This window comes from Phascolarctos cinereus, unplaced genomic scaffold (genome assembly GCF_003287225.1).
Source record: "Phascolarctos cinereus isolate Bilbo 61053 unplaced genomic scaffold, phaCin_HiC Scaffold_5;HRSCAF=322, whole genome shotgun sequence".
Taxonomy (NCBI): Eukaryota; Metazoa; Chordata; class Mammalia; order Diprotodontia; family Phascolarctidae; genus Phascolarctos; species Phascolarctos cinereus.
In genome coordinates, this window is record NW_027555958.1 from 374,896,456 (window position 1) to 374,924,062 (window position 27,607).

The window sequence follows — 27,607 nt, forward strand, 5'->3', positions numbered from 1 at the left end:
GGATTCATTATATTTATAAACTTTTGCATTTCATCTGCTCTTGTAACAGAAATTTGCTATGAAAGGAAAAAGGAAGGACACAGTTATAACAATATCAACACCATCCCTTCAAGGACACAGACTGACCTTAACATAAGCATAACAGGACAAAGCTTCCTTAAGTTGTATTCCAGGTAAGAGTCATAGTCTTTATTTTGGAATAGCCAATCATACAGCACAGTTACACATTATTTATAGGGTACTCTAACCAGGTACATAATTAACCAAGTAGGAAAATTTCCTTTTCAGAAGTAAATAGCACAAAGAAGATAGTGTGTGAAGAGGATTTCACCGTCACATTTGTAAGTTCATCATCTCAACCTTCCCAGGCTCCCACATCCACTTACAGCAGTTCTCAGATTACACTCCCTTTGAGCAGCACTTGGAATTTCCCTTAAATAGTGGATTATTGGCTTAATGATCATTCAGACAACCATACCTGAAATCAGTATTCAGAACAGTATCACATTAATAGTCCCAAGAGATCTTAGTGCTAGGTACAGCTATTATTCTCATGTTTCAATAACAGTTAACAATAAACACATATAAACCTTATCTTATTCATCCTTTTTAATTCAAATTCATCTTGGAGCAGATATTAATCATTAGAAATTAAGAAAATAATTCTATTCTCTGATTATACAAATACAGTAACTATATGATAGTTCACTCAAAACTCAGAAAAACACACCAGCCAATGTAAGTCTTGAGCCTGACAACTGTCCATATCTGAAGTACTGAATATTAATCCCTAAGGCCAAAATAAAACCTTTAAATCTGAGATCTATTGATATTAAGTTGGCTCAAGGATATAACTTCAATACATACTATTCCAGGTGCACTTTAATAATTTTCACAAGCAATGGCCAAACAATCCATTAGATAAAAATCACTCTTTATAAAATAAACTTGTAAGTCCCTTTATTTCAGCTGTGAGAACCCAGTTTTTCTTTTTCTTTTTTTTCTCTTTTTAAATTTATTTTTAGTTTTCAACATTTACTTCCACAAGATTTTGAGTTCCAAATTTTCTCCCCATCTCATCCCTCCCCCCACCCCAAGATGGTATGCATTCTGAATACCCCTTCCCCTAATCTGCCCTCCCTTCTATCTCACTCCCCTTCTCTTATCTACTTCCCCTTCTATTTTCCTGCAGGGCAGGATAGATTTCTGTATCCCATTTCCTGTACTTATTATTTCTCAGTTGCATGTGAAAACAATTTTTTAATATGTGTTTTTTAAAACTTTGGGCTCCAAATTTTCTCCCTTCCTCCCTCCCCACACACCCTCATTGAAAAGGCAGGCAACTTGATACAGGTTATACATGTGGAGTCATGCAAAACACTTCCATAGTAGTCAGGTTGTGAAAAACTAAATATATTTCCCTTCATCCTATCCTGCCCCCCATTTATTCTATTCTCTCTTTTGACCCTGTCCCTCCTCAGAAGGTTTTGCTTCTGTTTTATCCCCTTCCCCAATCTGCTCTACTCTCTATCATCTCCCTGCTCTCTTGTCTGCTCCCCCTGCCCCCCCCCATTTTCCTGTAGGGTAAGATAGATTTCCATACCCAATTGAGTGTCTAAGCTATTCTTTCCTTAAGCCAAATCCCTTGAGAATAAAATTCACTCATATCCTCTCACCTTCCCCTGTTTCCCCTCTGCTGTAAAAACCTTTTCTTGTCTGTTTCATGTGAGATAATTTGCCCCATTCTACCTCTCCCTTTCTCCTTTTCACAGTATAATCCTTCCTCACCCCTTAATTTTGTTCTCCAGGTATCACCCCTTCATCTTCAACTCATCCTGTGCCATCTATCCATCTATCTATCTATCTATCTATCTATCTATCTATCTATCTATCTATCTATCTACATATATACATATAATTTTTTCCCTCCAACTACCCTAACACTGACAAAGTTCTCATGAGTTACAAATATGATCTTTCCATGCAGAAATGTAAACAGTTCAACCTTAATAACTCTCTATTGATTTCTCTTTCCTGTTTACCTCTTCATGTTTCACTTGAGTCTTGTATTTGAAAGGCAAATTTTCTGTTCAGCTCTGGTCCTTTCATCAAGAACGCTTGAAAGTCCCCTATTTCACTGAATAACCATTTTTTCCCCTGAAGGATTATACTCAGTTTTGCTGGGTAGGTGATTCTTGGTTGTAATCCTATCTCCTTTGCCCTCCAGAATATTATATTGCATGTCCTGTGGTCCCTTAATGTAGAAGCTGCTAAATCTTATGTTATCCTGATTGTGTTTCCATAATACTTGAATTGTTTCTTTTTGGCTGCTTACAATATTTTCTCCTTGACCTGGGAACTCTGGAATTTGGCTACAATATTCCTAGGAGTTTTCCTTTGGGGATATCTTTCAGGAGGTGATTGGTGGATTCTTTCAATTTCTATTTTGCCCTCTGGTTCTAATATATCAGGGCAGTTTTCCTTGATAATTTCTTGAAAGATGATGTCTAGGCTCTTTTTTTGATCATGGCTTTCAGATAGTCCAATAATTTTTAAATTCTCTCTCCTGGATCTATTTTCTAAGTCAGTTGTTTTTCCAATGAGATATTTCACATTCTCTTCTATTTTTTCATTCTTTTGGATTAGTTTACAGTGCCTTGATTTCTCAAATAATCACTAGCTTCCAATTACTCCATTCTAATTTTTAAGGAAGCATTTTCTTCAGTAAGTTTTTGGACTTCATTTTCCATTTGGCCAATTTTTCTTTTTAGGGTATTCTTCTCCTCATTGGCTTTTTGGATCTCTTTTGCCATTTGGATTAGGCTATTTTTTAAGGTGTTATTTTCTTCAGCATTTTTTGGGTCTCCTTTAGCATCACTCTCAGTTCTTCCTCTACTTCTCTTACTTGCTTCTCAAAAATCTTTTTGAGCTTTTCCGTGGCCTGGGACCACTTCATATTTTTCTTGAAGGCTTTGGATGTAGGAGCTTTGGCTTCGTTGTCTTCTTCTGGTTGTATGTTTTGATCTTCTTTGTCACCAAAGTAAGATAATATAGTCTGACTCTTTGAGCTGCTTGTCCACGATCCTGGCCAATTACTTGAGTTATAAACTCTTTGTTAAGGTAGGGATCTGTTTCCAGTGTGGAGAATGTATTGTTCCAAGCTTCAGGGGTTTTGTGCAGCTGTTTTCAGAGATACTTGTAGGGACCTGTAAATTTTCAGTTCTTCCAAGTTGTTATGATCAAGGGCGAGGTGTTTACTCCTTTCCTGTCCTGTGCTCTACTCTATGAGTGACCACAAGCAATCTTTTCTTTCGTGGAACTGTGAGGAGGATTTTCTCTGTACAGCCACTACAAGCGCCACCATGCTAGTGCTCCTCCTTGCCCCAGTACCACGACCCAGAACTGTAACCCAGATAAAAGCATGGGCAAAGCAAGAGAATCCTGCACCAGCAGAGAGATCCCTGCAATCTCCTTCTGAGCAGCCACCGAATTCCCCCTCTGTGGGCTGGAAGCTCAGGAGGTAGCCGTTGCCTTGGGGTCAAGCTTGGGAAATGGGGCTGGGATCCTGCACTTCTCTCTCACCACCACAAACGCAGACTTTTCCCACTGACCTTCCAAGTTGTCTTTGGTGTTTGTGGTTTGAGAAGTCTGGAAACCGCCACAGCTGCCCACGATTCAGTCCCCTTAGGCCTGCTCCAGGTTCACCGAGGCCTGCCTTGCCTGTGTGCCCATGCTGAACTGTGCTTCTTTCCCAGCCAGGTATGATATACCTTTCCAATTAACCATCCAGGCTGTCTTGGGCTGGAAATTTGTTTCACTTGTCTTTTTGTGGGTTCTGCTGCTTTTAAATTTGTTTAGAGCCATTTTTTGTAGGTATTTGGAGGGGTTTGGGGGAGAGCTTAAGCAAGTCACTGCTTTTACTCTGCCATCTTGGCTCTGCCCCCTAGAAGTTCCAAGAACCTAGTTTTTCATTAAACCTTTTCATTATTTTAGAATTTCACAACATTCTTTCAGCAACTTTCTCACAGAGTTAATAAGATTTATGACCTTGCTAAGGTTGAACATCCAGAGGACTAAAAATCTGGTCTTCCTAAAAGAATGTCATAGATATTTACAAAGTCTGGTACTTTCCCAAACTCTAAGTAATTCTTATTATTCATTTTAAGCAAAAATATATGTAATTAAATACTTGAAAGTTTTTAAAAAAAAACTACAATGGCAATAGTCTATAAAAAGAGGAATTAATTTTCCAGTGATACAATTGATCACCTATGGATATCAATTTTCAAATTATAGCATTTCTTATGCAATGATTTCCCAAAAATTATAAGGAAAATTAGAAGCCTAACAATAACACAAACAATATGAATTTTAAAACATATCACAAAACTTTTTGCAAGTCAAATAACATCAATTCAGTTGAATGTTTCTCCAAATCATCTTTCACATTAAATCACTTCATCCATCTATCAGTTTGTCATTCAAAAGACCAGTGTAGGGTAATTACACTTTTAATTCTATTCATGCAGTTTCTTTTTTTATTATTATTTTTAAATTTTTTTTTTCATTTTTAGGCAATCAGGGTTAAGTGACTTGCCCAGGGTCACACAGCTAGTAAGTGTCAAGTGTTTGGTCTGAGGTCGGATTTGAACTCAGGTCCTCCTGACTTCAGAGCCAGTGCTGTATCCATTGCACCACCTAGCTGGCCATATTCATGCAGTTTCTAAGCATATCACCTTAATGCCACATATCAAGTACCTTTTCCATTAAGATCTGATCTACCTATATGGGGTCTCACATCACAATTAATAGGAAAACACATTTTACTTTAAATGGGACCACATTATAACTTACTTTCAGGGCAAAATCAAATCAAATTTGAATTTACAATCACAAATGTTATCAGTCAAAATCTCAATTTTCTCAAGGGTCATTAGCTTCCAGGACTTCAGATTATACATTCTACTGCATTCACTTAGCTCACTTCCAAAGATTCATGATGGTAATCTCATATTCTCATTTCCTCTTGAAATGTTCTAGTATTTACAAAAATCTTTAAACCATAATTTGGAAATTTACAGCAAAGATATTACATCTCAGTTACAAATTTGATCTTTTATTAGTTTATAATGCCATATATTTCTACAAACCAGGAAAAAGTTTGCCTTTCTTTGCTTGTCTAGTTTTTATCTCTGCAGGTCCAACCTGACCAGGGTTGAAATAACAGAGAGAAAGTATCTTGCAGTTTTTTCTTCTTCTTCCTAAAACCTTTCTGTTACTGAAAGTCTGAAGTGTAAGTAAGTCCCTTTTACTGTGATGGAGATTACAGAAAGCTAGGAGAACTGTGTCAACTATAAAACTTCATCTTCCCCAGCATTCTACACTCCCTTTCTGCAGGTTTTTACACAGCAATCTTTATGGCTGGCTGTGTTTTTCCCCTTAGAAAACTTCCAAGGTAGCAGAAGCCACAAATTATACTAGACATAATGTAAGACATAGGTTTTCCTGAGAAGCTCTTAGGAAGGGAAGAGAGAGAGGAAAAAAAAAGGTTCTCTATATTGTTTGGGTAAGAGCATTCAGCCCATAAGTGCTCAACCTTGAACAATAATTATTTTGACTGGTACACATAGAAGCAGGAAGGCAGGCACGTTTTTTCGGCATTGAACTCTAGCAGCCTGGTACAATGCCTTATATATGATGAGTATGTTATGTATAGAAGGGGCTCCCAGTATATGGCAGAGATGCTCATTGCCATCAGTCCTCCCCTTTTCTCTCTCCTTCTCTTTTTCTCTTTTTCTTTCTTTCTTTCTTTCTTTCTTTCTTTCTTTCTTTCTTTCTTTCTTTCTTTCTTTCTTTTTTTTGGCTAGGTAATGTGATTAAGTGACTTGCCCAGGGTCACACAGCTAGTGAGTGTTTTGTGTCTGAGGCCGGATTTGAACTCAGGTCCTTGTGAGTCCAGGGCCCATGCTCTATCCACTGCACCACCTAGCTGCCCCTCTTTCTCCTTTTCTTCAGGGGAAATAAACAATGCTGCAGGGACACTGCAGATTGTGCCCATCATACCCACTCTAGGCAGGCCTATGAGTGAGTGATCAATAAGAGTGGATTGAATTCAAGTCAAGTAAAAGATAGAAAACACAAGCTCTCAAAGGACTGGTACCCCTAGAACTGAAAGACAAGATTTGTAGGCTCTCGCATTTCTCTATCACCCCTCCTACCTGTTTTGTGGGCAAAACAACTTTCACTTTGTGGGCAGCTGTTCTGATTTACTCTGATTCCCAGCAGTAAAAAGGAGGTTTTATGCATGTGTAAGGCATTGCTATTAGTAACTTGGGAAATGTAGGCACTTTTTTCTTTAGGACTTTTTTATTTTGGTTAGGCAATGGGGTTAAGTGACTTGCCCAGGGTCACACAGCTAGTAAATGTTGTGTGTCTGAGGCTAGATTTGAATTCAGGTCCTCCTTAATCCAGGGCCAGTGCTCTATCCACTGCACCACCTCGCTGCCCCATCATAGGACTTTTTAAAGATAGGTCCATGAAATAAACTCAGAAGGAAATAGCACAATTCTCTTACTCTACCAACCCAAACCCACCCCCCCCAAAAAAAACCTCCTACCTTCTGTTAAGTGAGTTTTGTCCAGCAAAAATACAGAGGTATTGGACATAGGGATTGGATCCTTGGGGAACTCCGAGAGGAAAAACTCTCTATGCCAGAGGTCAGTGACCAAATGAAGCCAGACCCCTGATTTTGCATGGCTCTGGGAGCTATCTTTATTTTAATATATAAAAACCATTCCTAGCTCAGTGCTGCATTTGACCCATAGGCCATAGTTTACTAACATATGCTATATATCAGTTTGAATTGGAAACTTCTCTCCAAATTACTGTCATAGGGAACATTGAGGGATGAGTTATTTGCTCAAGGTCCACAGCCAGTATGTGTCAGAAGCAGGATTTGAACTCAAGTCTTTCTGGTTTTGAGGTTGGCTTCCTATCCCTTATACCACACTGCCTCTCTGTTAAAAATAAATGAATAAAAATGAAAATCTTTGCAAGAGTTAAATGCATTTCCTGGTCAGACTTTAAACACAAGTATGTCTGCCTGAATTATCCCAGGAATTTCCTTAATTGTTCAAGTTATTCCTTGGTCACACTGTTTTGATTTCCTTGAGAAGCCCCAGAAAAAAAGCAAAGCAAAAAAAACAATGCCATACGGTATTATTGCACTGAGGAGTATAAAAGAGTATATGTTTTGCCATAACATGCCCTCTAGTGGGAATAACTGGTATAGAATATTGTTGTAGTCTAGAAAGTGCACAGCTATCATAGGTGGTTGGATGTAGAGGAGAACCTACAGAGTTCACCCGTCATTATCTAGCTCTTGGGCAGGCACTGAATATGGACAGTAAGCTGATCCTGGAATGGAACAAGCGAAGGAGAGTGAGTTGGATTACCTTTGGAAAGTTACAAAATTCTTTTAATAACACCTATCTTCTCTCTGTAGCAATAGCCTATTTGCCCCTTCCCCCCATCACCATCTGGTGATGCTACACTGTTTTAAGTCATGTAACATTATAGTTGCTAACAATGGAAAGTAAGGATTGCCCAAAGAGCAATGGAGAACTGCATAGTAGGTTCGAAAAGTCTGCAGCACATTCCACACAAGGAATTATAAGCAGGAGAAGTATCAGGTAAAGGATGTCATCAAGGAAATGTATGCTTGACAAAAGATGGTCATGTAAGTAAGAGCAATGAATAACTGATAATCTGTATACTCCATTAATGTCTTTGAAATGTCATGAGAGTTTGAAGAAAATTTCGGCAAAGTGCTTTTAAAATATTATCTCATTTTGTCCTCCCAATAACCCTCAGAGCTAAATACTATTAGCATTCGTATTTTATAGATGAGGAAACTGAGGAAGACATAAGGTAAGTGACTTGCCCAGTGTCATATGGCTACAATTTGAAAACAGATCTTTTTGACTCCAGATTTAACATTCTATGCACCATTCCACCATTCCAAATTGTCTTGTATATATTTTCTATATTCTTATAGCGATCGAATCCCTTGCTCTAACACCATCATAGACATCTGCTCACTTCCCAAATCTGCCTTTGTCTTCTGAAGCCCTTTCCATTGGTCAGCAAGCATAAAAATACCACCTTTCCTCCTAAGGTTTTCTAAGACTTCTTAATTCTTAGTAATGCTTTCTGGATTCCTTCTAGAAGTATCATTTGTTCCCGTATGAGTAACTAGACTTAGGTAGTAGTCACCCAATTTGACAAGACCTGGGGAATCTTTGTCACGTCACAGAAAAATGTTTAGGGACACAGCAGACCTCTTTATTTTTTATTTATTTTTGTTTTGTTTTGTTTTTTTGCTGAGGCAATTGGGGTTAAGTGACTTACCCAGGGTCTCACAGCTAGCGTCAAGTGTCTGAGGTCACATTTGAACTCAGATTCTCCTGACTCTAAGGCTGGAACTCTATCCACTGCACCACCTAGCTGTCCCTCAGACCTCCTTATTGTTACTGAGCTGGTGGCACAGTAGGCAGAGTACTGGGCCTGGAGTCAGGAAGATCTGAGTTCAGACCTGGTCTCAAACTCATTATCTGCATGACCCTGGGCAAGTCATTTAACCTCTATCTGCCTCAGTTTTTTCAGTTGTAAAATGTGGATGATAATAACACCTTGCAGGGTTGTTGTGAACGTAAAATGAGACATTTGTAGAGGTTGCTTAACACAGTTCCTGGCTCACAGTAGGCACTATGTAAATGCCCTTCCCTTTGTTCCAGTGGTTTTCTCCTTAACACTCACTAATTATCACTACTTATCTCTTCTTTCTCGGAAGGTACCTGTGAAATCACACCACCAAAGCCTTTCACAATAAGCCTCTCTTTCCAGGATTATTATACATATGGTGCCTTACAGTGCTTGTCACCAAAAGCTGATCAGTTAATAAGCATTTATTAAACTCCTACTATGTTCCAGGCACTGTGCTACATACATCTGTACGTGTTGTTTTCCCTAATATAATATAATGGCAGATCTTTGAGGACAGGGCTTGTTTCAATGTTGTCTTTGTATCATCTGGTATATAGTCTGTACTTAATAAATACGAATCGGTTGATTGGAGGGCAAGCAACTGCTTCCTCCTCCCTCTTCTTCCAGAAGAGCCTCATACCTATTTTATTTCCTTAGCTCCCTTTTCTCCTCTCCATGACATTCTTCTGCCTGCCAGCCTCCTGACTGGTCAGGATTCCTCTCTAATTCTTGGAATCCTTTCTCTTCTTTATTTTTACATGGAAGTCCTTCTTTGTTAAGGGTTGGATTCTAGTGAGTAAAGGGGGGAGAGGATCTTCAAGCCCCTTTGTCTTTTTGGAAGAACTGTATTTGGACCAAAAAGAAAAATTACATGACCATGGCAGAAAAGACAAGCATCAAGCATTCTCTGCAGAATACTGCAAAATACTACCCACTTTTCATACTTCCTGCAAAGCATGGAAACATGATCATCACCTTGGTTATTCTTTCTTTAAAAAGTTTAAATTTTTAAAAAAATTTTTTCAATTAATTAAAATTTTAATTTATGGACTAAACCAAGCATTTCCATAACATAATACAAAGAAAAAAGATGATTGCACATGAAACCACAAATCCACTATGAACAACTTGCTATTCCTTTTAAATATACAAAGTTATCACGTAAATTTCCTTCTCCCTTCCCCCCCACCTTTTTTTTTTCCTTCTTGTTGTTCTTACTAGTGTTTCTTGTGGCCAATTCCTCTATCCAAGAGCCCTGCATAGGATCAAATTGCTTACCTACAATTGGAAGCCTAAAGCAGTATTTAGCAGCAGAGTGAAATTCTAAGTGACTTTCTCTAGCCTACCTCATCCTTAGTACAGGATGAACAAGAGCCTGTTACAAATTAGGATATCATGTTGCTCCTAGAGCCACATAACCACTGAAGGATAGAGACTGGACTTGTGATTTTACCAATGTAATGAACCCAAATGAGGAGACTTGCCTAGGGTGACACAGCCAGTATGTGTCTGAAGCAGGATTTGAATCCAGCATTCTATCTACTATGTCACACTACCCCCTCTAAATGACTTTGAAGATTGGGTTTAATTCCCTATGGGTTTGAGGAAGGGCCTCCCATCCTATAACAGAGGAGAGTTTAATGACAGCAAATGCAATTTGATTTTCTAAGGGTTTTATTTATAGTAGCCAGCTATGCTGCTCAGTCTAGGAGACTGGACTACTACAGGTCAAATTATCACCAATTTCTCATTTTCAACAGTATAAAATACATTAGCAAATTCTCCCAGTGCAGCCATCTATTCCTATGGATGAGTACCTACAGAACAGCTTCAATCATAAAAGTGGGTTTATGGGTCTTTTTCTTTTTTGTGGGGAACATAATGGTGATGATGGCTCTGATTAGCATCCTTTTTTTTTCTTATCTCTAGTTCCAACATCTCAATCTCCAGGGTTAGTTTATGTATCTCTAGGGCCATTTTCACATCCTGGGCATTTGGGAGACACTGCATAAACTTGTAGATTGCTGAAACTTTCTCACAGCCTTCAGGGAATTCCTAAAAAACAGAAATAAATAGATAGTTTCAGAAAGGCTTCCAGTTAGGGGAAAGGGTGAGATTATTTAAGGTCTATGCCAAGACTTTCCCTGTCCTGAAGATCAGGAAAGACCAGGAATTATTTTGGATCTGAGTAGCATTTCTTTTGAGGATTGAACCAAGACACAGTAATAGATAGTTATAACTGAAGAAGATATTGGCAATACTTCAAGTTGGATCTAAGGACAAGAGCAAGGGGAGAGAGGGAAAACTGGTGCTAGTAGTTGTACCAACCAACCAAAATGGAGGCAGAGGCCACTCCACTTCTTGGAGAGAAGCACATGAGTCTCAGAGTCAGGATGAGCTAGGTCATTCTTTCCGAGATTCTGAGTTTTCCATTTTGTATATTGTAAGAGGAGTGCTGAGATTTGAGCTAGCAGGTACATAGCACAAAAATCATCAGCATGATAAAATTCAGATTTATCCTGCTTCACCTGGCTTTTGTTCGATTTTTAAAGTTTTATTTTTTTTTACTAGCATTTATTTTCTCCCTCCCAGTTCTGTCCTCATGCCCCCTGCAACTGAACAATAAAAAAGAATAAGAAAATCCTTGTAACAAATATGCATAGTCCTGCAAAACATATTTCCACTTTGGCTCCAAATGTATGTCTCATTATACATTTTAATTCTAATCACCTCTTTGACAGGAGGTAGGTCATATGCTTCCTTTTCAGTCCTCTGGAAGTGTGGTTTTCGATTGCACTGATAAGCATTCTAAAGTCTTTCAAGTTATTTTTATTTATAATGTTGTTATTTTAAAATCATTCCCTGACTTTTGTTCACTTCACTCTGCATCAGTCTATAGAGGTCTTCCAGTTTCCTCTGAAACTCTTTGTCATTTTTTATGGCAAAAATAAAATTTCATTACCTTTGTATATACCACAACTTGTTTAATCCATTCCCCAATAGGAGGGCAAGCCCTTAGTTCCAGTTTGGGGTTATTACAAAAGCTGCCACTACTATTTTTGTACATATGGGTCCTTTCCCTCTTTCTTTGATTTTTTTGGAGTATAAGCCTAGTGGTGGTTTTCTAGCTCTTATTCTTGCCCCAACTTTATTTGCATGCTAATAAAAAAGGATTTTCAGAGCAGGTGATTTTTAGCCACTCCTCCTAAATAGCTCCTAAGAGAATGGTGTTCCAGAATCCCTGAAATGGGTTTTGGGGACACAGGTTTACAATTAGGAATTTAGCAAGAATTAAAAAGGAATTTTCTAAATCCCCAAGATTAGTAGTTGTCTGGACTATCAGACCCTGAGCTAACACAAGACAAAAGGAATCAGAAGAATAGATTTAGTTTTAGTGCAGGGTATTCTAAAGGCTTTTGTTACTTCATGGACTGGTTGTGGTAAAGTGTCAGTGTGCCCTGGGAGAGGCTTTCTAGCTACCACACACACACACACATACACACACACTTTATCTACTCCCAACTCCATAAGATGCTTCAAAGATGAAAGAAGTAATTCCTGTGACTTCAAACATCTCAGAAATTAACATCACCAAATATATCACTTTTTAGTTATAATTGATATACCTTCTTTGGTGTGGGCATTATGTTACTACTTCTCCTGAGGGCATTTCACACTTCGTGATCTTGCCTGTTGTCCTATATTTCTCTGAGGAGTCATATGGTCAAGAAGTTAACTACATAGGTATTACTTACCCATTCACACTTGGGTACCGCTGGGATCCAGAGTCTGTTCTCTGAGCAAGTGATGATTTGAGGGCCAACCAAATAATAGCCAGGGGAACACTGGACATCGACACTTTCATTGATGTGATACTGAGTCTTCTCTGAAGACACTTTTCCATTTAATATCTCTGGTTTTGGACAAAGAGCTAAAACAAAAACACTTTCATTGAGTAGTTTACATTTCTTGGATGGAAAGAATAAGGTAAAGTAATGAAAGCGCAAGGAAATATGATACCTAAAGCATCCTTGAAGACTAGGAGCTTTCTTATCTCACTTCACCTTATCAGCTTGACTTCTAAATGACCTTTGGCAGCTCATTTCCTTTTCCCTTCTCATTTTCCTCTCGTTAAATAGGAACTAACCTACCTCTGATCACAGCTAACAAAAACAAATAAAGATATATATACATATAGTTTTATATTTGTGTCTAATATAGGATGTAATACATATTATATTATTAGAATATATCACATCTATTCTATTTTATGAGCAAACTCTGTGCAGCATCTGAATCTCTCTTGCCTCCATACTCTGTGGAATAGTTTTGGCTCAAATGGCAACTCTTAAATTTAACCTACAAACATTTATTGTCTATTACTACCTAATAAAGGATGAAGCCTTAAAAAGTAATATGTATTACACATGATATACATTATATCATATCATAATGGCCCTACATGTGACTTTGAGGCAAATATCTGATACTTCTTAGAAATTTGATGTTAGGGGCAGCTAGGTGGCGCAGCAGAGAGAGCACCAGCCCTGGATTCAGGAGGACCTGAGTTCAAATCCCACCTCAGACACATGACACTTACTAGCTGTGTGACCCTGGGCAGGTCACTTAACCCCATTGCCCATCAAAAAAAAAAAAAGAAGGAAAGAAAAGAAAAGAAATTTGATATTAAACCAAGAGCTCCCTTGTACACCTACTCCTGCCAGTACCTTTTCCAATCCTGTCACATCCCCAAAGGACACTGTGAGAGGCACAGTGCTAAGTGTAATCACATGGAGGTGAAGAAATTGTTACAAGATCCTTCTTGGTTTTTCCTTCCCATTAAGCAAGGCTGGAATTACCTTGACAGTAAGGGAAAGCATGTGACCATTTTGAACGCTGGCAGGTATTTATTGCATTCCCAATGAGGACATATCCATCATTGCATGAATACTCCACACTAACGCTAAGAAATCTAGCAGTTATTGTATAGTTCCCATTTGCGATGGTCTTAGGTGAACTGCAACCTAGAATGACAAGAAAGAGAGAAGAGAAAGACAGAGAATGATGATCGGTTAAGTTTTCTACTTATCACTGACAAGAATAAGAGCTGGGGGATCTAGAAAAGGTCTTTATCCTTTCCATTCAGCAGGTCTCCTCCTACATCATCCCCAGATTACGGCTGCAGAAGGATTAGAATGATTAGGGAAGTCTTTCTGGATTCCCTGAGATGTTAGTATTCTCTTCTTCCTTGGTTTACATGCATCCTCCCAGTGGAATCTAAACTCTTTGAAGGCAAGCCTGTTTATTATTACTGCTGCAATACCACAGTGCCCTGCACATTGATGGAGAGGTGGGAGGGGAGTAGGAAGCCTATCTGACCTTGTATGGAAATTCAGTTGTGGAAACTCCCTCTACCCATCAGCAACTCATCTGTAACTTAGGGTCTTAGTTGCATGACATACTGGAAGATTAAGTAACTTACCTGTGGTCATACTACTAGTATGCACTATGGGTAGGAGTTTAACCCAGGCCCTCCTGGCTCTATCCACAATGCCATTGGTTCCCATTTAGTGGTCTATAAACCCCTTGGGAATTTGTGACACTGTTCCAAAGGATTTGAACTAAAAATTCTTCAATGGTGCTTTAATTATGTTAATATATTAAATTAGTACTAATAATAAATATAATAAATTAAAATTAAATTAAGTACATCAGTATATTAAATTAACCTGTGAGTTCATAACACATTTTTGTTATTGTTGCAAGGCATTTACGAAATTACAAACACCAAAAATCCCTGCACCAAACCGTAGTGCCTGTTACCTTGTACATAATAGGTCCATCTTAAATATTTGCTAGTTGAGAGAGCTTGATGTGACAAAAACACACTCTTCCTTCTTCCCTCACCCCAGTGCCTTTTGTAACACTTTTTTTAAACTTCAAAGGTCACTGAAACCTTTCTGCTTTCCAGCAAGGCACAGGACTATTAGGATGCCTAACTTAAGAGGCCTGAAATCTTAACGTTGCCATTTAGAAGAAGAGTTAGATCTGTTCTGCTTGGCCCCTAAACGTAGAACCAGAACAAAGGATAGGAGTCACTGATGGGCAAATTTAGGTTTGGTGTCAGAAAATCTTCCTAACAATTCAAGTTGTCCAAGGGCGGAGTTAGATGTCTGAAAAGGTGGTGAGATGCCTCTCCTAGGAGGCCTTCACATGAGGCTGGATATTCACTTGTCCGCTGTGTTGTCATGGGGATTCCTTTTGGGGATGGATGGACTGGATGCTGCTCTGCTCCTTTCCAGCTCTCAAAGCATCATCCTTTTATGCTGAGTGATAAATGACAGGACCACATTTCTAGAGCTGGAAGGGACCTTAGAGGCTCTTTTGTCTGCCTATTCCCTTTCCTCCATTTTACAGATGAGGAAATTGAAGCCCAGAGAAGGCCAGTGAATTTCCCACAGTCACACAAATAGTATCAGGCACAGGAATGTGATACTACACAGCTTTTATCCTTGGTAGACATTAATATTGAACCTGAGGACACCTAAGATTTAAATTTAAAATTACTTTGAGTAAATTCTAACACTCTAAGCATTCATTCCTATCCTGCAAGAATGCATTTTTGTTTTAATTCTTTGGACTGGAGCTCTTAGGGAAAAATATTCATGCAAACTGATGGTTTACATGCCTAATTAAAGAACTTATAGGTGTATGGCTGGCATGTGGGTAGGGTGGTGGTATGGGGTGAAACCATTACATAGCCTTAAATAAGGGATTTTAGTAACATTAGGACTTTGATAATTGATAATTGTAGCATCTTTAATAGCAGGTGAAATGCTAAAGATTTCTTCCTTGGTTCTGTGGTGCTAAATAAAAAATGCACTGGAAATCAAAGAGGTTTAAAGCCCTCAGCCATCCATGAGCATTTCCATTAGCCTGTCTCTGATTCAGTCAAATTAGCAGCAGAAGAGCAGGCCTGAAGATCAGATGATCTGGGTTTGAATTCTGTCTCTACCACTTCCTAGATATATGACCCTCCACTTCAAGCTTAACTTGTATTCTATTTATATACATCTCATATCTACCTACACACATGTGGCTATTGCCTCCCTTAATAGAATGGTAGCTCCTTAAGAGCAGGAACTGTTGAGCTTTTCTATTTTTATTCCTGATGCCTAGCACAGTACCAATTAAGAAGCAGATGCAATCATCTATACGAGAGGCAATGAAAGCCTGAAGTGAGCTGTATAAATATAAATTAGTTGAATGGAGAAAAGTGATAGAGGTAAAAAAAAATGTGAAGGTTGAAATAACAAGATTTGGCAACTGATTGGATATGCTGATGGAGGAGAGTGAGGCATACAGAATGATATCAAACTAGATGGCCCACTCAATAGAGTACTGGGCCTGGAGTCAGGAAGACCTGAGTCCAAATCTAGCCTCAGACACTTAGTGTCTGTGTGACTGGGGCAAGCCACTTAACTTCTATCTGTCTTAGTCTTCTCAACAGTAAAAGAAGGAAAATAGCATTTACCTTCCCCTTAGGATTGTTATGAGAATCAAATGAGATATTTGTAAAGCACTTAACACAGTGCTAGGTGCTTACTAATAGGTGTTTACTAATTCATTATTTCCTTCCTTTCTGTTACCAACCTGGGGTACTAGAAAAATGAGTATATTTTCAGTAGACATCAGTGAAGAGGTCTAGGACTTTGGGGTGCTGCTGGAACCCCAAGATCATGGTACCGGGCCCTACCTGAAAGAATTCAACTCAAATCTTCTTCAGCCACAGGAAAAGTTTATTAGTGATAAAACACTTACGCCAGGTGACGCCCGTAAAGACAGGCAGGCATGAGAGGTTCCCAGCCTTGTGGGCCTGAGATTCTCAGCCCCGAATGAGGGCCAGGGTAGATCTTATATACTTTGGGTGACCAGGGAAGGGTCTGGGAAAATGGTCTGGGAAAAGGGTCTGGGTGAGAATTCCCAGAGATTGGAATGTCTAAGAGATTGAATAGACAATGGGAATAGATAATGAAGGAACTGAAAGGTATCTGAATGAGATTAAAGGTAGGCTAAGGCTTTCAAAGGAGATGAGGGGCTGGGCCTGTAGACAAAAGGGGAGCCAGATTCCCTTTGGGGCAAGGGGTGAAGACCTCAGGCTTGGGCCACACCCCACATTGGGACATTAGAAAGAAGGGTGAGTTTGGTGGAAAGAAAATGAGCTCTGTTTTGGATATGTAAGGTTTGAAATTTCTCCAGGATTTGAAGTGAACCATAGGTATAGCCAATGTGGGAATTAGTTTTGCATAACTATACACATTTATTATAAGCTTTCCCCCTCTTTTTTTTCCAGTGTGTGTATGGAGGGAGTGGATAGGGGGAGGGCAGTGCAGAGGGAAGAAATGCTTATTGATTAGAAAAATATAAAATTTACTATAATTTACTGAACATTTACTATAATATTCAATAGTCAATTGGTGATGAGGGACTGAAGCTCAGGGGAATGACTATAGCTGTATATATGAATGGGAATCAACAGCATAGGGATGGTAATTAATCCATAGGATCTAATATTACCAAAAGAAAAGGTGTCGAGAAAGACTAGAAGGTCTAGGTCAGAGCCTTGGAGAACAGCCAGTTAGAGGATATGATTTGGATGAAGAACCAGCAAAGAAGACTAAGAAAGAGTGGTCAGGCAGTTGGGGGCCAAAGGGAGAAGGTCAATCAGGAAAGCCTAGAGAAGAGAAGGTATTGAGGAGGAGAGGGCGGCCAGCTGTCTTAAATGCAGCAGATAGGTCAATAAGGATGAGAACTGAAGAGACAATCAGATTTGTTTATTAAGCAATCAAAGGTAACTTTGGAGAGAGCAGTTTCAGTTGATTGACCGTAGGCAGAAACTATATTGCAAAAGAGTTGTGAAGTGAAAGGAAAGGAAGTGAAGGCAGCAAGTGTAAACAATCACCCCTAGTGGGCTGAGAAGTGGAGGAAAGTTATGGAATGATAGGTTGAGGGTGTGACTGGGTATAGTGAAGGGTTTTTTTTTTTTCTTTTTTAAGGGATGAAGGAGACTCGTGCATTTTGAAGGCATTAGGAAAGGAGCCAATAGATTAGGAAATTTGAAGATTAGAGAGTGGGTTAGGCAGGAATGTTGAGGTTGTGTTCTTCTGGAGAAGATAAGAGAGAATGGAATCAAGGAAACATGTATCAGGGTTGCCCGGGCCAGAAGAAAGGCCACCTTATTATCAAAGACTGGGGTGGAGGAGGATAGAATTGAGGATTATGTAAAGAAGCTTTGAATTGAAAAGGGAAGAAGAGAGGTCACACTGAATATTCAGAATAATAAAGAGGCAAGGTCCTCAACTGAGAAAAAGTAGGAGAAGTAGAAGCTTGAGACAGGTTTCTGTAAGGAGGGAGACAGGGAATTAAAAGATTCAAAAGAATCAAAAGCGTGAGCCCAGCTGAAATTGGATGCCATGAGTTTATAATTGGTCCAGTCAACACAGGAGTGTGACTTTCTCTAGCTAGCACCTGAGGTGTGGCCCAGTCAGACAATGGGAATGACTCAGGGCTGAATTCTGGCAAGGAATGAATGGCAATAGGACAAATGGTCAAGTGATTCAAGAGTAGAGAAGCACACAGAGGTTGAATTGGCCAACCACAGAGTGAAGGTTGGAGAGGTAGGAAAGCGAAGTCAGAACAAGAGTAATGCCTGAGAAAACACTGAGAGGTAGAGGGATTGAAGGTCTCAGGGATGGCAAAAAAAAAAATGGGTTTAGGAGGCAGAGAGAGAGAGATGGAATTAGAGAAGGTTATGCTAAGATAGAGGATAACAAGTAATCTGAAGACCTTCAGTGATGGAGAATTACCTCCCCAAACAGCTTATCCCAGTTTTGGACATTTAATTGTTAGGATTTTTTTCTTTATATCCAGCCAAAATCTTCCTTTCAGAAAATTTCACTCATTACTCTTGTTTCTACAAAGAGGAATAAGCCTAGCTCTTCCATGTAACAAACATTTCTTCAAATACTTGAAAGCAGCCCCTGAAATCTTTTCTTCTCCAGTATAAAGACCCACTCCCAACCTTTGATCAATTACCAAATAGTATGCTTTCCAGTTCCCTCACATCCTTCTTGACTTCCTCTGGATGTACTTTAGTTTAACAATGGCTTTCCTAATATATGGTGCCCAGAACTTAATGTGATACTACAAATACTCCATGTCAAGCAAACTTTTCCTTGTCAAGAAGCTTTTCCTCTTTTCCTACATAGAAAAACTGTTCCAAGGTCACCCTGACTATGAAGAAATTAATAAAATCTAAAAAAATGTGACTGAGCTAGCACTGCCTTGTGACTTAGAAATCAATTGTGCTTACCAGGTTCTTCTTCATTTTCACACATGGATATTACAGGTTTCCAAGTGCCATCTTGTTGGCATGTACTTTTTCTTCGGGAACTTTTACACTGAAGGGTAAAAGTAGTCCATGGTGTGTATTTGCAGTCATTGATGAAGTGTAGGGTTTCTCCATCAGTCACTGGTGTTGGGCAACAAATCTCTGAGAAAGAAAAAAGATTTGTTGAAATTAAGTAGGCAACTAGATTTAAATTAGAAAGTAATGAAATTGTTGTAAGGATATTTCAAGGGCTGAGGATCTGGTTTCCATTTTCAAAAAAAATGCCACCTACAATTCAAAGAGATTGAAGGCAGTGGAATGAAGTGCTATGACATTTGGATTCTTTTCAAAGTCTGCCTTTGATTTGTTGTTCTAATGTAAGTTGTCCATCTGTTTTCATTTTCCTGTTGGAAGTCTCAGTAACAAAGTGTCTGAGTTAAAATCATTTTATTCATTAGCCAAATTAGATAGCTTTGATTTCACCTGCCTCTTTGTAGGTGTTGTAAAGACTAAATCATTACAAAGTCGTATTTATCCTATTTATTTGTGTAACCTGAGTTACAAATTGGTGGGGAGGAATGATGACTTGCTGCGTACCTATCTGAAGTTGGTGTGAAAACTTCTGAGACTTTCTTCATCCTAGCTTTGAGAGCACATGTGTGGCTGGTTCCAGAGTCTCTTGGAGACTGACTCGAGACATATGTGGAGAAGCAGACTTTGGGAGGCATATATTTAGGCAAAGACAGCACTTCTACACGTCCCTGATTTCGCCCTTACCTTCCTAAAGACTTAAAGGAATTTCCCCTTAGGTGAGATCAGGATCATCACCCCCCCCCCACACACACACACTGCTCAGCTGAGTGAGAGCTGAGTTCACTTCCATCTAAGGTGTTTATTCACTCATGTATTTTCTTAAATATTTTAACCTGTAGAATTTTTCTGATTTCTGTTTGCAATCTGCTTCTATAAATGCATTTATTTGCTTTTCACATTTTATGATGATCTTTTCTGTAACTGCCACTTCAGGAGTAGGGATCAAACTGGTGTGGGTAAGCATGGGGTCCTCCTCCTCTCTAAGACATAGTAGCCAGGAAAGCAAATTTTTCAACCTAAAAAAAACCATGCTTCTAGGCAGTAGTATTGAGGTGGGGGGGGGCAGAAATGATATAACTCTTCTCTCTCACAGAACCAGCTGTAAGTCCCATGGCCCATTGTGTTGAAATTGCATACTGCTCTGGTCCCTCAGACTAAACCCCCCAAGTTAGTATAGCAATTAAGGTTATAAGTAGCTAGCATAAGGTCACAATAATGGAAAGTAAGATTGCAAAGGGACACATAGATGCCATTTACAAACAACTATCTCATATATTAGGGGAGCATAGGAGCCATTAGCAAATACCTCCTAAATAAATTAGCTGAGGCCACATCCTGACTCTGTGTGTTAAATGAGGGGAAGCCAGCTTGGCCTGCATGTAAGGGCTCCTCAGTCCACCACTGCTAACTGACCTTGGTCTGTAGGCCTCAGATGCTTCTCTAATTTATGACACCAAAACACCAGCAAAGCACTATGCTAATGAACCCACCTGTTGCTGAAAACTTTGAGATGATGTTGATATGTTAATGAACTAAGACAAAGGTGGCATGGCAAAGAGTTAGTCTGGTCTCTTACCACCCAAATCCTAAAAAAGAGGACCCAAACTCCTGCCCCAAGTACTCCTCTGCCTGCTGTGGGTCCATGTGTCCAAGTGCTCCCCACATTAATACAAGGCTGCATAAGTGACTTTCCTCTCCCCATTCTCCTCCCCACACTTCCTGCCTCCACCCACTATCCATCCCCATCCTCACACCACCTGCCTCTCTACCCTCCTGAGTGGTTTGCTCCAGGGCTCACTGTGCCATTTGCCTCTGGGCTGTCTGTGCCCAGAGTGAGATTGAAGCATTGCTTTCCTATTTACTGCCATTGTGGTCTTTCTCTGAGAGTAGCCAAAGAACTTGGTATGCCTGCTCTGACCCTTTGTGGTTCCCCATCTTATTTCATAAACTGGGAACACCAGGATTGAGTCTATATTTTGCTCACAGCCACCCCTACTGTGAACCAGCATGGCAGAATGAATTTATTGATAGAAAGCAAGGGTGAACAAATGATCCTCATGTGCCCTTCCAGGAGGGATTTTTCCATATTTGGGTTGGAATGATTCAGTAATTTATCCATTCTCCTGCCTCTAGCAAGGTAGAAATTATAGTCTCCTTTGTAGAGGGGTGGGCAAGATTCTAGCCACATATACAAGCCTCTCCTCAAGCTTCCTGTTTATACATACCACATATAGATATACAACTTACATGGACAGTACTCAATGTACATTAGTATCCCATTCCCAGACTTTTCTCACCCAGGCATTTCCCTATAAATATGTTCATCAAGTCAAGAAAAATCTCCTCTTTAGGCTCTTATGTGACACTGATGCCTTTTTTGCAGGAAGAGAATCAATCTATTTATTCAGGGCTTGGATTTTTCCCTTTTGATGGAAAATTGAAGGAAACTCACCTTCAAAATTCTGCCATTTTAACATAAGAGCTTATAAAAATATAGCTGTATAATTACTATAAAAATGCTTTGTAGAAATTTTATCTGTATCAAGTGAAAAAAGAAAAAGTAGATTATAAAGTTTACAAAGCACATTGCTATTTAAAAGATAAAATTGGCTAGATTGCTCTAGTCTATATATCTGCTGATATATAAAATTAATAAGTTAATGATAAAATTTTCTTATGGATTCATTAAAATGCATCATCAGGGATTATCAACCTACAATGGATTATGTCAATATCAATAGGATTCCATGAATTAATCCCTACAGAGGCTTAGATAGTGTCTGAAATATTAACCATATTAATTTGAACCTTCCTAATTTAGAATTTGTTAACAGTTGGCTAGATGAAAACTCTTGACACTTACTAGCTGTGTGACACCGGGCAAGTCACTTAACCCCAATTGCCTTAAAAAAGAAAAAGAAATGAGTAGGGAAACTACATTAGGCTTAAAGGACAAGTCTGGGTCATATGACCAACAAGATGGAGGACTAGACACTTTTTCCAATCCTTGCAATCTCTAAAACCTCTCTAAATTCTATGGAATAAAGAAATTTTAGCTGTCTCATGTTCTAAGACACCTAGAACCCTAATGAGGTAAAAACCCAATGAACTGAAAAAGCAGAGAAGGCTCAGCACACTCTCTCTTATTGGTTGCTGTGATCTGGCAGGACTACACAAAATGACCCATGGGCTTACAATGGGATTCAGTTCTCTCCTCTGCTACCTGCTGGGGCCCTAGAAAACCAAAAGGCAGAAGCTTGCCCTGACTGGGACTTCAGTGTGGCAGTGCTCTGCTCTGTAACAGTATTCAGTTAGAGAACTGAGGAACAGAGGTAACTGGGGCAGGGCTCCAGCATGTATAGTATGTACTATAATTAATATACTAAGCCTAAGGGAAAGTAGCCTAGAATCAAGCTGGGGCCAGTTCTGTTCCTGCAAAAGGCATTTGACTTCCTTGATTTTTATCAAGTTCCAGCTAAAACCCTACCTTCTACATGAAGCCTTTTTGAATCTCTCTTAATTCTAGTTCCTAATAAATAGTCATTCTGCTGTTAATTATAATGGGTCAGCCTGTATGTGGCTTGTTTGCACAGAGTTGTTTACATATTGTCTCCTCCATATGACTGTAAGCTCCTTGAGGGTGGGAGACTATCTTTTGCCTTTATTTGCATCCCAGGACATAGCGCAATGATGGGCACTTAATAAATGTTTATTGACTGACTGACTGACTGACTTGGGGTAGAGACTGAAGCCATTGAAATGTGAATTGTCTAGTTTGGGAGGAGGCTGAGACAACTTTGAGGTCCAGACCCCAAGAAAATTACAAGCAAAGGGGGAAAAGCCAGAAAGTACTAATAGGAGAATAAAAGTGGAAAAAGATTGAAATTGCCAAAGATGTCAGGTAGATGAAAACTCAATTAAAGACATTGAGCATTAGCAGATAAGCCAATAGAGAAGATGTTAATAACCAAAGGGAATATGGCCTCTTGATTAGTTCAAAGATTCCAAACATCTTTGAATAAATATTGCAAGACAAAGGAAATTAATCAACCCCTAATGAGACTGAGGACCCTGCAGAGCCCCAAAAGAGCATGGAAACACAGCAAGATATTCCTGAGTTGTGTAAAAGATGAAATAAGAATTGTAAAAGCAGAATTTATGGCCTGCATAAGCAGAAATAGTCAGCAGAAAAAAATTACTTGAAACCATAGTGTTAAACCTCACCAAGGAACAAAAATTAGAGCAATTGATTGAGAATACAAATACATTGGAGTGAAAGATAATCTGGAAGAAAAGAAGCAAAAAGCAATGACATTGAAAGAAAACATGTTCTCCATGCAAGTAAAACATATTGATGTCAAAGACAGGGTGCATAAAGACAATGTAAATGTTATAGGTCTCCCAGAAGAATATGAGAAGTTAAAACACGTGAAAACTGTAATGCTAGAAAGAATACAAGAAAACTGCCTGAAACTTCTAAAAATAGAAACCAAAGTGCTGATTAAAGGAATCTACCATTTGCCTCCAGGGAAAAAAAAAATTCCCAGGTAGTAAACTTTAAGACACACAGTAGTTGAATTGAACAATTGCAATGACAAACAACAAATTCTGCAAGCTACCAAGAGAGAGAGACCTTTAAATATAAAGGAAATTCAAATAACATAAGACTGACTATTCTGTACCTGTCACAAACTTAAGAGAGAATGGAATAATGCATTCCAAAGAGCAAAGGTGCTGAAGATGAAACCGAAGATAACATGCCCTGCAAACCTGAGCCTAACCATTAGTGAAAAAAAGATGGATATTTAATAAAAAGAGATGTTTAAAGTATTCCTACAATGAAAGAAGGAAGGAAACAAGCATTTATTAAGTGCCTACTATTTGCCAGGCACTTTGCAAATTGTATCTGATTTCATCCTTATAACAACCTTAAGAAGTAGGTATTATTATCTTCATTTTATAGTTTAGGAAACTGAGGCAAACAGGTTAAGTGACTTGTCTAGGATTACAAAGCTAATAAGTGTCCAAGGCTAGATTTGAATTCAAGTCTTCCTGACTCCAGTGTTCTATGCCAGTGTAGCACCTACCTGTCTAGACTTGAACAAACTCTTTGTTTTTTAAATACCCTAGACAACAGAAATACAGGAATTTGTAAATAAATACCACAATCAATGACAATAATAATAAAAGATAACAGAGATAATTAAGAAATTTCTTTCTAAAAGTATGCAAGGAAACACCAGTGAAAGCCAAAGTAAAACAGAAATATCATGGAATAAACCTCACAACATCCCATCTATAGATGAATCAGTGTTTTTTGTGGCACTAAATTGCAGAATCAGAGAGTACATAAAGGGGAGAGGAGAGAAGGAAAAAAGAGGGGAATATATGATGTGCCCTAATCAATTCAAAAGTCAACAATGAAGGGAAACTAACCCCAGAAGTTTCTGAAGAAGTCCTACAGGAGAAGGGGTGAGGAGGCAAAGGAAGGGATGAAATGGGAAAAGAAAGGGGGAAATCTTGTTTTAATGGTGAGAAGAGGATCTACTGAAGAATGCTCCCCTGAGGGAAGACAGACATTCTGTAAGTGGAAATGGAGTGAGACAGCATGATCCCAGAGAAGGAGCAGAGGCAAGGAGAGAGAGAGAGAGAGATGGGAAACGCAATGGATAATGACCTGCACAGTCAGGTTAACAGGAAAATTCCTACCATAAGGCGATACTTCTATCCTGGCTATCACCCGCAGAAATTGGTATTTCTAAAAGTGAGGCACATAAGAAAAAAAAGGGGTGGGCAAGAACTATAATGTAATCAAATAGAAACTGTTTAGAAGAGGCAACCCCAGATATATACCTTAGAAACTTACATTCCATGAGGAATAGAGACTGAAGAAGTAATCAACAAGTATAAGGATGATGAATCATGGGGAAAATGTTTAGGATAAACAAAAAAGGAACATGAATAATGAAGGGAAAGAGGAAAGAAAATCCTCTTTAGAAAAAGGCACAGAAAATGAAAATGAAACAAAAACATATTGAGGGGGAGAAAAAGAAAAGGAATTCTTGACTACTTAACTGAGAGAAAAAAAAGATTAGATAATTAAAGGAAGAAAAAAAAAGGAACCCAGTCAAGCAAAATTCTACAACTAGGGGAAAAGGAAACAAATGAAAGGTCAGGGAAGCTTGAGTATGAAAAGAAGAGAACAAGTAGGAATATGGTTGCCTTGTTTACACACAGGGTAAAGGTAAAAGGCTGGAGTAAAATATATTATGCTTCAGCTAAAGTAAAAAAAGCAAGGGTAGCAATCCTGATCTCAGACAAAGCAAAAGCAAAAAATAGATCTAATTAAAAGAAATAAGGAAACTACATCCTGCTAAAAGGCACCATAGACAGTGAAGTAATAGCATTACTAAACATATATGCACCAAGTGGTGTAGCATCCAAATTCTTAGAGGAGTTTAAGGAAGTTACAGGAAGAAAGACAGCAAAATTATACTAGTGGAGAGCCTCAACCTCCCCTTCTCTGAACTAGATAAATGTAACTGCAAAATGAACAAGAAAGAATTTAAGGGGGTAAATGTAATTTTAGAAAAGTTAAACATGGTAGACCTCTGGAGAAAATTGCATGGGAATAGAAAGGAATATATCTTTTTCTCAGCAGTATATGACACCTAGACAAAAATTGACCATGTACTAGGCATAAAAACCTCACAGTACAATGCAAAAAGGCAGAAATATAGAATGCATCCTTTTCAGAACATGATGCAATAAAAATTATATGTAATGAAGGGCCATGGAAAGATAGAATAAAAATTAATTGGAAACTAAATAATCTAATCCTAAAGAATAAGTAGGTCAAATGACAAATCATAGAAACAATCAATAACTTCATTCAAGAGAATGACAATAATGAGACAACATACCAAAATTATGGGATGCAGTGTAAGTGGTTCTTAGGGGAAATTTTATATCTCTAAATGCTTACATGAATAAAATACATAAAGAATAGATCAATAAATTGGGCATGCAACTAAAAAAAGCTAGAATAAGAACAAATTAAAACCCCCAATTTAATACCAAATTAAAAATAGTGAAAACCAAAGGAGAGATTAATAAGATTGAAATTAAGAAAACTATTGAGCTAATAAATTAAACTAAGAGCTGGTTTTATGAAAAAAACAATAAAATCGATAAACCTTTAGTTAATTTGATTTTTAAAAAAAAACAAGAAAACCAAAATATCAGTATCGAAAACGAAAAGGGTGAATTCACCACCAATGAAAAGGAAGTTAAAACAATAATTAGAAACTATTTTGCCCAAACATATGCCAATAAATTTGACAATCTTAGTGAAATGGATGAATATTTACAAAAATATAAGTTGCCTAGATTAACAGAAGAGAAAATAAAATATTTAAATAACCTCATTTCAGAAAAAGAAATTGAACAAGCCATCAATGAACTCCCTAGGAAAAAATCTCCAGGGTCAGATGGAGTTACAAGTGAATTCTATCAAACATTTAAAGAACAATTAATTCTAATACTATATAGCCTACTTGGGAAAATAGGTGGAGTCCTATCAAATTCTTTTTATGATACAAATACGATACTGATACCTAAACTGGTGAGAGTCAAAACAGAGAAAGAAAATTATAGACCAATTTCCCTAATGAATATAGATGCAGAAATTTTAAATAAAATATTAGCAAAAAGATTATAGCAATTTATGAGAATAATACACTGTTACCAGGTAGGATTTATACCACGAATGCAGGGCTAGTTCAATATTGAGAAAACTATCAACATGATTGACCATATCAACAACAAAACTAACAGAAACCATATGAATATCTCAATAAATGCAGAAAAAGCTTTTGACAAAATACAACACTCATTCCTATTAAAAACACTGGAGAGTCCCCAATAGGTAGTCAAAGGATATGAGCAGACACTTCTCAGATGAAGAAATTAAAGCCATCTATAGTCATATGAAAAAAATGCTCTAAATCGTTATTGATTAGAGAAATGCAAATCAAAACAACTCTGAGGTACCACATCATACCTATCAGAATGGCTAACATGATAAAAGAGGAAAATGATAAATGTTGGAGAAGATGTGGGAAAATTGGAACACTAATGCATTGTTGGTGAAGTTGTGAACTGTTCAACCATTCTGGAGAGCAATTTGGAACTATGCCCAAGGGGCTATAAAAATGTGCATATCCTTTGACCCAGCAATAGCACTTCTAGGGCTATATCCCAGAGAGATCATACAAATGAGAAAAGGACCCACATGTACAAAAATATTTATAGCAGCTCTTTTTGTGGTGGCAAAGAATTGGAAAATGAGAGGATACCCATCAATTGTGGAATGGCTGAACAAGTTGAGGTGTATGAATGTAATGGAATACTATTGTGCTATAAGAAATGATGAACAGGCTGACTTCAGAAAAACCTGGAAAGACTTGTATGGTCTGATACTGACTGAAGTGAGCAGAACCAGGAGAACATTGTACATAGTAACAGCAACACTATGCAATGATCAACTATGATAGACTTAACTCTTCTCAGCAACACAAC

At 38.3% G+C, this 27,607-nt stretch overlaps 1 protein-coding gene across 2 annotated transcripts in view; it reads right to left on the reverse strand.

The window, feature by feature from the left end:
• Positions 1-10,200: 10,200 nt before the first annotated feature.
• C4BPA (complement component 4 binding protein alpha) overlaps positions 10,201-27,607 on the reverse strand; it is a 57,264-nt gene continuing 39,857 nt past the window's right edge. For both annotated transcript variants that reach the window (XM_078156352.1, XM_078156353.1), the window contains 4 exons: positions 18,917-19,096; positions 13,404-13,568; positions 12,300-12,475; positions 10,201-10,599 (listed from right to left, as the gene is read on the reverse strand). In XM_078156352.1, the coding sequence (XP_078012478.1) occupies positions 10,393-10,599; positions 12,300-12,475; positions 13,404-13,568; positions 18,917-19,096 (728 nt within the window). In that variant the 3' untranslated portion in view covers positions 10,201-10,392. The remainder of the gene's footprint in view (positions 10,600-12,299; positions 12,476-13,403; positions 13,569-18,916; positions 19,097-27,607) is intronic.